Below are 12,015 nucleotides of genomic sequence, written 5' to 3' on the forward strand. Positions count from 1 at the left end.
AAGGGACAGGAGAGTCCATTTGAAGGTTGGAATGGATAAAGGGTGCGTGGTCAGTGGCGCATAGGACGTGACGTTTGTCTAACTAGCAAAACAGGATGAAGAGAAAAAACTTGCCTGATAGGCCAACCAGGTGATTTGATGTTTGCGATGCGCCAGCTTCCCCGGGTCGTCATCTTCACTAGCTCGATGTGACCGATACTGAGATTCATCCGCGGTGACAGATTTCATGAGCTCCAAATCGGCTCCAACTGTCAAATCGGCTTGATTGACTTCCCGAATGGATTGATTGGAAGTGGCCAGTAGATCGTGCACGGGTATGGACCGGGTACCAGGCTGATTCAATCGGGCACGCTTGCGCTGTGAGGAAACAGTGAGCACAGTAATAAGGGAAAACAGTAAAATGAATCGCTGGGACGGAAGACTACCACTGAAGCTTAAATGCTAGTGAGGTTATTTGATAAGACATGACAACAGGTTTAATCAGTGATTGAGCAGTCCGGGGTGGAACACGCAAAAGTGTGAACCATCGTAATTAATGTGTCACTCTCAATCAACGTCACGTATACACTGTACATGGATGAAAAACTTGAAAGAAATAAGTGGCACCCTCGAACATCACAGGGTATCAACGCTAACAGTTCCGATAGTCCTCCGGAAGGATTCTAGCAGTTCAATAGCCAAACACGCATCGACTTACCTCGGGGCCAGGAACAAAGGTATGCTCTGTCCAACACTGCACGTCACCTATCGCCTCGTCTCCATCCGGTGGAACTTCCTTCTTCGGCACGTCGAGTTCACTCAGTACAGCGGGATCAATACGACATAGGGAGGATGTGGGAGTTTGTACAATAGGTTTGGAGGGCGTTTGTTTGCTGGTGGACGAAATGATCATCTGCTCTTCAAATCCAGGCTGCCTCGTATCATCCGAACCTGTCGGCTCATCGGCTTTGGAAGCCATAGCTCGAATGATACTCGTGGCGGTGGCTGCTCGCACTTCCGCCACTGCTTGTTCACTTTCCGGCGCGGGTTGGAAGAATGAAAAGAAAGAGGTAGACGTGCTATCCTCAGTCTCATCAGCATCATCATTGTCATCAACGTCTGAGTCTCTACTGTCCTCTGAGACACCGTTTTGAGTGGCTGCCTGACCAACAGCCCCTCCGAGCTGATTCCTTTTGACTAAATGACCTGGAGCCGGCCGTTTGACTGCCAGTTGATGGGGTACCATCATAAGCGGTTTTGGTCCATCTCGAGTGACAGGAGCTCGTGTAGGAGGGAGTAGGGACAATAAACCGACTGATCGTTGACCAGCACTACCAAGCTGAGCCTTTTTAGATCGCTGTCCGTGGGGAGAATAACCGCAGGTAATTCGGTTAGGAGCATGATAATGAAAGAACAGAACGACTCTTACTGAAGACGTTCTGTCTAAATGAAAAAGGTTTAATTCATAAACAGTTCACTTGTCTATTTGATCTTTATAAGCTTCAAGAGTATCCAGGACCCACGTGAGGGCGCGGTTAGAAGGGGCTTGAATGCTCGGATGCTCCGTATCGCGGTATAGGGAGCCTCATGGCTAGCAACGCGATTGATTGAAGACGCTGAGAGCTGTGGCTACAGACCAAACCATTTGGTGTTCATGTACTTTGTTTCTAATCAAACTGAGTGTTTGAAGGTGTATGCGCACCCCAGGCGATCACAAACACCCTTCATGAACGTCTGTTTTTGTCTACTTTTTCTAATCCACTTTCAATGACTAAGTCAGCAGAGAACAAGTAAGAAGATTTAGTTTTTCGAGGAAAGGGAAAGTCACAACAGCAAACTCGAAACAAAAAAACTGTCCTCTTTCCTCCATAAAGATAACACTGCTGACTCTGTAAATACGGAAGTGATGATCATCCGACGGGGGGATCCTGCTATCATCACATTCCTATCGCAACGAAGAGAATGATTTTAGCTCAATAACCCCCTAGTATTAGGATTTCTAGCAGTACAGAGGTTTGCTGCCACTCGCTTGTCTCCTTGGCATGGTCGAAACTAGGAAAACTGAGTGACAGCCAGTGTGACCCAATGTAACGTTGCTGCACTGTCAACAGACCCCCATGATATTCTGGCAGTTTTCAGTCAGGTAATTCACTGCGTCATCGGTAAGCCGTTCATCCATTCCAGGCTAGAGTAGCGTACGCAAAAAACGGCAGATGTTGTGTAGTACATGCCGGTAGAGGTGCATTTGCATGGCTAAGGTGAACAAACCCAACACACACACTTCGGTGGAACCCTTTAGCGCTCACTCGGCATTGTCGTAGAAATAACTAATGACACACAAGCAACAAGTATGGAAGTCCCCGTATATCTTCGATAATCAGCTCAAATTTGTATTCACTTAGTGACAATGCAGACGCGCCCATTCAGTTAAAGACCAGGTCAACCAAATGACAGGCTTTATCCGCGCGTTTGCTGCCACGTGGATGCGTCTCCAAAAAACACTCCACACGTAGATCCTGAGAACATCTCAAGTACACAAGTCTCGATCGCCAAGCGATATATGCATAGTTTCAACGCTTTCACTCAACAGAACGGTGCCCTGGACACACCGCATACACAGCTTTCGCTAGCCTGGATGTTCTATCCCACCACCGGCATTTTCAACTTCGACTGACTTCAGTGGGGTTTTGCCATCAACGTCAAGGGCAAAGGGGAGAAGGAAGTTAGGATACGCCTATTGTATCAAGCTCAAAATGATAGAGGTTGTGAAATTTAGGCACAAACCGCCGTCCGAACTGACCCGTCACCTTGAGTACGGTCACGCAAATGTCAATTTACTCTCCCACATTCTACGAAAACCAAGAGTTGAAGGGTGAACTTATGCCTAAGGAAATCATAATAATTGACTTCTAGTAGGGACAACGGTGTGCTGGAATCTTGTGGACGATGAAGATCAGATCAATACCAACTGACCCGTTCCCGAAACCCGTTCACTTACATCATGTACCTTCTCTACGTTACTGTCGCAACCTATTTAGGATCACCGAGGACAGTGGTTTAGCTACGACTGACCAGTTGATAAATAATACAGTCGGCCCTGAGGCCTAACTGGACAGTAGGGATAAGACTGGCTCACAACATTCAAAAATAATTCCTCCTCAAGCCGTCATTGAAGAATAAAGCTCCGCGAGAAGTACGTATGTGTTAAAACTCAAAATGGTTTCACATGATCATTTGCGAAGCAGCACGCAAAACAAAACTAACCTGTTTTGTAACTGCGCCCCGATCATTGTCACTTTCATCGCTGGAAGAATCAAGCTAAGTAGAACGGTGGATAAAGAAGGCGTGTCACCTTAACTAACCTCTTGCAAAGCCGGTACGGATAATAGCACCTTCCCCGTCTTCGTCTTTGAAGTGACCAGAGCGGGGACTACTGTGGCCGGATTTGCCGTCCTTGCCGCGCTTTTCGGCATGCGCATTTTATATTCCGGCTCAACTTTGTCAACACCCGTTTCAGTAACAATGTCATCAGTGGACTCCTCTGCCGAATCTGCTTATACCATTCAGGATAGTCGAAAGCTCAAGAGGACTTACCACTTAACTCGTTATCAGAGTTGTCATAATTAACCAGAGCCATAGTAATTGTGCACAAAGCGAGGACAGGGTTCAATGTCACTGGAAACTAAAAAGGAACAAACAATGGGTTACGGATGATAAAAATCAGCCGCCTTACAACTGATTGTATGGATTCAATGCAACCTGGAGCCTAGACCTAGGGAGCAGAAATCAAAGTAAGGGATTGATTTTGAAAAATGCACTAAGAAATCTTGCTCAAGTTCTCTCGCCCTGGATCTGCGGAGGGTACGACATCCCATCCGGCTGAGTGCTAGAGTTGGCGAAACCGACAGCGGTGTCTCGTAGTTTAGACATCATCATCACCATCAAACATCAGTGTTCAACAAGATGCTTCGCTGTCGTGCAACCATGATTTATTTGAGAACCTTATTATAAGGGAAAGAATAAAAGTGGACAGCGAAGGGACTTAGCGCCAGCTTACTACAATCATTCCGAGGTGCCAACACCTCCAAACACTTATTCAGGCAATCCGGATAAAAACTGACAACAATAACGCCACTGACATCGGCTGCCAGCCATATCTTGCAGCAGTGGGGATCACGTAGTCCCCATTCTGGTAGGTGAGTCGCACCGACAGCAACCAAAAGTTTCGCAACGTCTTTCATACCCCTCTTCCAGGTCGAGGGTTGGCCATCCCTTTGATTCCACCACTCTAAATGGGAGAACCAGCACACATTTTGGCAAACAATGGTTCGGTATACGCAATACATGGCCTAACCAACGCAGCTTCTGGTGCTGGACGCATTCTTCAATGGAAGTACCCACTACACAACCGGAAACTCGCTTTCTAATTGCCTCGTTAAGGAGTCTCTGACACCAACCCACACGAGCTATGGTCCTGAGACAACGGTTGTCAAACACATGAAGATGTTTGAGTTTCGCTGCTCGAACAAGCCAAGCCTGTCATAAAACAAAACAGTCCACACTGCAGCCTGATACACACGTCCCTTGAGATAGAGGGATATACCACTTTGATGCCATAGATGTCTCAAATTAGCAAACGTGACCCGATGCTGATGGTTTAGTATTGGGCGAGATTGTTCGGTGTTTAGCGCGCGAATTTACTGGCCAGAAGGCCCGGGTTCGAACCCAAGCACTGTCTCTCGACTTCTCCTGCCTAGGTTTGGGCAACCTGGTAGTATCCCAGCCCTCGTGTTTCCTTCTGGTGGCATGGCAATTTGGCACGGAAAGAGTGCTATAATTGGACGTATATTATTCAGAAGAGACTTTAGCAGACGAATCTAGTAGGTTTGTCTAAAATACGGATCTACCCGTCTTTCAGTTGTCAGACGATTTCTCCGCTCCTTAAGTGGCCCTGGGAAACGAAGGGAGAAGCAACTCCACACGAGTGTGCAGTCAGAACCCACCAATGTGTTCTAAAACGACCGGCAATCAGTTACTGACCCACGCCATTGGTAACTGGTGGCAATGTGATTTATTTGAGTCCGTTGCCGGCACGCCTTTGGAAAATACCATGTGGCTAGACGAAGTCGGCTATTTCGGAAGTTAGTACTGCATGAAAACAGCCTGCGGTCAGCACGCAACTGAAGCAATCGTCCACCATTGTCCGTACGTACCGAATCCAGTCCATGTCAGCCACCTAATTGAATCTCATATGCACTAAGCCGGTTTACTTGTGCATTCATATCTCCGGCAACCACTATGATATTTGAGCTTTTAGCTCGCCGCAACAGGGCATTCACGGCATCGTAAAACCTTTCTTTGACGACAGTCAAAGTCAGTTGGGGCGTAAGCAGACATAAGAAACAGACAGTGATAAACTTCCCGCTTGTGAGACTCCTTCACAGACGTTGCAAGAAGAACCACACAGAGGTGACTATCAACAGGTATCCAGTCAAGCAAGGATAATTCCGCCCGGCGACTTAGGACGATACCAATCCCTGCACATTCCACAGAAGCAGCCCTGCATCAGAGGTGCGTAGCCAGAAGCGAGTGGAGACTGAGGGCTAGCTGAGCCACTGCGCTTGCATCTTGAATTCGTACTTCTGAGACACACAACACATCAAGGCCAAGCGAGTCGTGTAAGAGCAAGAGCAGCTTGATGTCCTGCTTGCTTCAGAGAGTAGATATTGAAGGACGCTAAATAGACTGGGTGACAAGGCTTGAAGATTGATTTCGAGTTACCTAAGGATGTCGGCATCATCATCACCATCGACGGCATGACACCAGTGTTCAACACTGACGCTTCACCGACGGCGCCACGTGACGAGCAGATTTTGCACGCAAAACCGATGCAAGATGGAGTTGATAAAAGGATGGAGAGAGCGGGAAGAAAACGTATGTGAAAAAAAGAGGCGTCAGCAGTAGCCTGTTTTTGCTTACCCGCCCTGCTGTATGCAGCGAGTAAGGCGACCTGGATGATGACGCCAGGCGACAGCCGATGTAGCATGAGTTTATTTGAATATGTGCAGTTCATGGTTGTACGTGAGCTGGGGTACTGCCAGGGCGTCCACACTTAGATAGGAGGACGATTAGGGTCCTTAACCAAAGCCTTTGGCTCAAAAGCCTAGCCGCAAAGCAGCGGTGTTTGGCGCGAAGTGCAGACGCATTACAATTTCTACGGAACAGGTCACCATATGTCCCAACCCCCAACCTGGAGGAACAGGAGGCTGTGTTTGTCAGACCTCTAACCATTGACCAACCTGGTGCGAGAGAGGCTGTGTCACGGGACACCCCCACTATAGCTTAATTGGTCGATCAGGTGCGCTAACCGTCACACGACTGTAAGGTCTAATCTCTTCGTGTCGGCTAAACCTTGACGCCCTGACAGTATCCTAGCCCATGTACAACCGTGAATTGCACACATGCAAACAAACCCATGCTACAGCCATCGTACGGGGTCATTAGCCGGGTCGCCTCACTTGCTGAGTCAGCAAGGCGGGTAAGCGATCGTCCGGTCCTGGCGCCTTCTCAAGTTTCAGTACGGATGTTTCGTACCTTATTTCTCCTTCCGAAGGGCGATTAAGGTTTCAATTCCATTCTCCTGTACACACTGCCTCCAGACACTGTGTTGTAGGAGGCCATCTGCACTGTCCTTCGAAGTGCTCGGCCCAATTTTCCGGTCGACATTTTTGCGAGTGAATTAGTGAACCATCCTTACTTATCGATCTACTGACGGTTGCTTCCCCAGCACCGGTCGATCGTACCAGTTGATATAGGGCGCGACTGCTTCTGGTAGCAAAAGCCTTCTCCATCTACCAATCTTTCGATGTCCACCAGAGCCCTTCGTCCTTCATTGGCATTTGAAGGGTTTGAGTGCGCTGTCGTACTTGTTGTCTGCAGGCCATTACCATCACCATTATCATCGACAGCATGTCTGTAGGTGCGGATTTCCTGGCAACAATCAGGATTAGCGATCTTGACGATATCCAGTGATCGGAGAAGTCGGACAGATAGTACTGAAAGCCACTAGTATAGCTTTCACGTTTTGCCATGCTCCATTTACGCCAGTACAGCCGCCACTGTAGATAGTTGTTGAGCTAGCTCAGATCGATACTGCTAAGCTATCGTACTTCGATGATGGTGGATTGGCTGCTTCTTGTTGATTTGAGAGGGCCGGAGGCGTGCATGCGCAATGGCATTATCGGAATCAAGTGGTGCCCCAGAAGAAGCGGAAGTCTCGAATTGTGGATCTTCACCGGTGGCTGCCGGTCATGTAAACAAACAGGCTCTACGATCGATTTGCACATTGTGGACGTCAAGTTATGCGGTAAGAATGTATAGGTTGAACATTTGTACCGGCCAGAAGCAGTTCATGATCACCATACAACTGGAGGAGTGGTTAACTGTGACGAGCATCGATATGGAATTGACCACCCATGATTCCGAGGATCTGGGAAGACCGACCTGGGCACTCATACCACCCTCAAAGATCACAGTGTCAGTGCTTTTTGCACGACGAATGAGCCCGAATAACTCTCGATAGAAAGTATCGCACGATCCGTTGGTGAATATGCCTACAATACCAACAGGTATCGTTTTTTATGTCAAGGAAGTGACCTTGACTGGGATAGATAACCAAACGGCGCAAAGACGACTGTTCACCGGGATCCACTCAAGCAAAGTGCGTTCGGCTGTGGGGCTACGTGAAACTCCCACACCATATATTCCACTAGTCATCGCTTCCGAATCACTCGGAACACGGACGAAGAAATGTGAAATAGCTGAGTTCTACCTTGACGTTCTGAAATGCAAAACAACAATTAGGTCTTGTATGCGTGTTTCGGAGACACAAAATACATCAGTTTTAAGAAATTATAAGGTCTCCGTGAACATTACCTATTTGGCAATTTGACATAGAGTACGGACGTTAAAAGCTCCCGTGTAGAAAAGATCTCGTGGATTTAGGAAATAATTCTACCTTTTGTAATTTTTCACTGAGATGTCGTTTTCTCCCTGCTGTAGCCAACTGAGCTGCAGCGCTCTTTTTCCATTAGTTCATATGCAATATAGCCGATCTTCATCCGGTGTCCTAAGTCTTCTCACTTGAAACTTTCCCATTCAAGTACTAGGCTATCAAACAGATAGAATAAATTCCATCAGGCTTCTAAATCACCCAGCTAACATACTGACTTAAAAGTACTAGTTGGTTTATTGTTAATGGGCATAAATGACATTGGTCAGACAACTGAGTCAAATGACTCAGGACCGCTTGCTTGTGTTGTGGGAACGGGTTTGGGAGGGACATCTGTTGACAAAGAATGGTGCGGGCACATGATACTTCACAGTTGCCCACGCCGAGGACTTGGTTTTGGTTGAGGTACCGCACCTTGAGGCTCTGACCCACGAAGCAGTGGGTGGATGTAGGATTTTCTTCATGGACTCTGCCGCTAACTTCTGACTCAAAAGTCTGACCCGTGAGGCAGCGGGTAGTAGGATTCCTTAGGAGAACAGAGGACTAATAGTTTTGCAGGCTCGGATGAGTTTGACATTACCTGAGGACGCAAGAAGTAAGGTATTACTGTATTAGTCCTAATGCGGTTGCACACAGCGGGTGCCTTTTGAACAGGGCCAGACTCTTTGGTTTTAAGAACTTCGATCAAACTGAATAATTCACCGACGGCCATGGTCAACGGCTCGGCGATCAGAGTGTACTGTTATTAGGGTCGACCTTTTCTAACCCGTCCTTGATTGGGAGAAAGCATCGCTCCTTTCTTTAATACGGACATGCTGATCGTCTGAGGGAAGCACATTGCTGCGTTCACAATCCCATCACGGAGGACAGTACGACATTACCTCCAGACCGCCTTGTAGCACGATTACTCGTATTACGGAGTCTCGCTGTTCAAGGTCTGACCGCTCCCCTTTGACCTTCCTGGCATGGTTGCACCCTTTGAAAGGAAGTTCCGGCCAATGTAGCGTTCGCGATCGTTGCACCACTCAAACCCAAGCACCGCATCAAGGTGGCAGCTTTATCTCTGGAATATGGAGTGTACAGCAGCACCGTATACTCAACCGCTGACAGGCAAGCTATCGTGTCTTCACCAGGTTCACATTCAAATTCACAAAAAAATCGTTCAGCTGTAGCACCCTTTCGGTGCCTAACTGCCATGCCACCCGAAGGAAGCACGAGGGCTGGGATACTGCCAGGTTGCCCAAGCCTAGACAGGAGAAGTCGAGTGGCGGAAGTCGGGTTCGAACCGCGGACCTTCCGGTCAGTAAATTCGTGCTCTAACCACTTGCGCCATCTCGCCCCCTAGTTTAGTTATACGTAAAGTCTCAAATTGAAAAGTGGGTTTGAGCGGAATTTGGTACTGGCCTATCACAAGCACTCTAAGGTGCCCACACCTTCAAGCGCTCAATCTGAAGGGGAACTAGCAGCACGAGCGCCACCGACACCGAAAAGCCGCCACTTCTTGTTTACCACATCAAGCGGCTCATCCACAAGCACGAGTTTCGGGTTAGAGCCTATACAGCCTCGCAGTAGCACTCTCCACTTTGCAGATGTGAAGCGCATGCCACACCGTCAGGCAGATCTAGCTAGATCTAGCATGTCTACAGGTCTCATGCTCTCGGTGTATTCCAGCGCATGTTGGGAGTGACGGGGTGTACTGTCAGCATGCACAGTGCTAGCCTTAATGAGTCTGTGTACGTTTAGACCTACGGCTCACCCACCGCCCTCATGTTGTTGCAGCAACAGCTTATCAAGTATTAATTGAGTCAGCGGTGGAAAGCCTGTTAGACAAATCTTGTTCAAACGGCAAATGTGAGCAATGCGTCTTTTTGGAGACGACGACACTTTCGAGGAAAAAAGCCAAGCATGCCGAAACAAGTTTCATAACCAACGGATTTAAGGCCGGCAACCATTTTCAATAAGAGGAGCGGTCCTCAAACGAAGTCTTGAGGAACTCCAGGGGAGACCGGGGCTGATGCGTCGAATTATTGGTAACTGGGGTGGGTGCATGCGTATTGACGATGTCTTCTCGACTGGAGGAGACAATTGCCACGCTCTGTTAACAGACCGACGACCATCTGATCAACCAACAGGAGACTAGGGCAGAAGAGTAGGCTGAGCCGGTTTTCACTCGGGTTGTTCAGTCTGATAGGAATCTCATAATCCAGCGTAGAATTCCTCCTTGAATCTCATAGGACATGACCATGCCTGCAGTAACTCGAGTTTATGGAGCAGTGCAACGTGTGAGACGCCATCACACTATTCTGACAAGAAGAAATACGGCACCCTTCGTCCTTGGCTTGGGTGCACGGATTCATGGATTCATATATAGGATCGAGGCTTTCGCCCATGCATCCGGGGTCGGGTTGATTAACGAAGAACTGTACAAGAATTCTTGTCCAGAGATACGAGCCAATAATTCAATAGTCTGACCGCATCGGCTGGCGGATTGGTTAACCAAGAACTGGACAAGCATTCTTGTCCAGAAATACGAACCGATAATTCAGTAGTCTGACCGCGTCGACCACAGAGGACGGCGAAGGAATAAGCCATGTTAAAACGGTGATGATTTAGCTCATTTCTCCAATCTAGCGGTCTCAGACAGAGGCACAGAATGTGTAGTATATAAAACGCGCAAAACCATGTCAAGGACACATGAACAAGTGCTGCGTTAGGGCAGCGACATCATTCAGGGAATTCGGACGCCTCTTGCAAGTGGCAAGCGGCATTTGGTGGATAATGAACCAAGACTGCCTGTTGAGCCCATCTTTGGTAAACCATAACCTTGACCGTCACGGATTTACCTTCTCACGGACTGATGCACAGGATCGACGGGCGAGACGGCTCAAGCGGTTAGAGCGTGAGTTTACTGACCGGAAGGTCCGTGGTTCAAATCCCACCTCTAGCTCTCGACTTCCCCTGTCTAGGTTTGGGCAATGTGAAAGTATCTCAGTCCTCGTGTTTCCTTCGGGTGACATGGCAGCTAGGCACTGAAAGGGTGTTACAGCTGAATTTGGACACCGTCAAAGGAAAATTATTCCACGCAGCTGCTACCCGAAATGGAAATAAATTCGCCTAATGTGTACTCTCGGAGCTTGAGAATTTTTTTTACTATGTCTCCACCGTGTGCTTGTTAGGTCAACGGGGAAAAACCTGTTTGCCAAGCTTTGTTCAAACACGGCATAAATAGGAAGTAGGTTGCCTTGGAGACGAAGATACTCCAAGAGAAAGAGGTTAAGCATCGTGGGACGCGCTTCGTAGTCCACGGACTTGAGGCCGGCAAACATTTTCGTAGCAGCTCGCTGGATACGCTCAATGAGGGTAACGTCTTGGTTGGCGTATTCAAAGAGCGGTCTGACCTAGGTCCCATATAGTATTTGGAAATCCATGGGATTATTACGGGAGAAGGTGTGCCGAAGCATCCGTAAAATGGTGAATACCTTTTGGGCCAATTTCTCATGATGCCGTGAGAATGACAAGTTTGAGGAGACCCAGATACCCAATTCCTTTTTGGCATCTATCCTCATGATATTTTTTGGACCTTTCTCGCCATGCATAACAAAGGCATTCACTGAGTCTCCTCCAAACAACATACAGACGCACTTTTCGTCATTCAGAGGAAGGTGCCAGTCCAACGACCACTGCTTTGCAGCGTCTACATTCATTTCCAGGGCATTGGCGTTGGAACTCCAAGTCGTTCACAAAAAGTAGATATGAACTTGCAAGAACATCGGGAAGGTCGTTGACGTATATCATAAACAGCGGTGGTCCAAAAGTGCAGCCTTGAGGAACTCCAATGGAGATCAGCGCTGGAGAATAGTAGGCAGAACCTACATTAATGGAAACGATCTGCCAGGTGGGAACGTCGTCAAACGGCTCGATCTTCTAGCCAATCGCATGCGCGTTCGGATTCTTGGCTGTTGCATCCACAGACTGATACACACCGCGCCTTGGATGCACAATACATTTATGTGCAAAATCCTTGA

The 12,015-nt window shown here is 48.0% G+C and overlaps 1 protein-coding gene across 1 annotated transcript in view; it reads right to left on the minus strand.

Annotated features, from left to right (window-relative positions):
- Positions 1-78: 78 nt before the first annotated feature.
- The window catches only part of T265_07949 (hypothetical protein), a gene marked incomplete at both ends in the record, with an annotated part of 15,856 nt that continues 3,919 nt past the window's right edge, over positions 79-12,015 (minus strand). The window contains 5 exons of the mRNA XM_009173614.1: positions 79-357; positions 698-1,318; positions 3,244-3,297; positions 3,342-3,529; positions 3,574-3,654. Of these exons, the coding sequence (XP_009171878.1) occupies positions 79-357; positions 698-1,318; positions 3,244-3,297; positions 3,342-3,529; positions 3,574-3,654 (1,223 nt within the window). The remainder of the gene's footprint in view (positions 358-697; positions 1,319-3,243; positions 3,298-3,341; positions 3,530-3,573; positions 3,655-12,015) is intronic.

Source organism: Opisthorchis viverrini (genome assembly GCF_000715545.1).
Source record: "Opisthorchis viverrini unplaced genomic scaffold opera_v5_194, whole genome shotgun sequence".
Taxonomy (NCBI): domain Eukaryota; kingdom Metazoa; phylum Platyhelminthes; class Trematoda; order Opisthorchiida; family Opisthorchiidae; genus Opisthorchis; species Opisthorchis viverrini.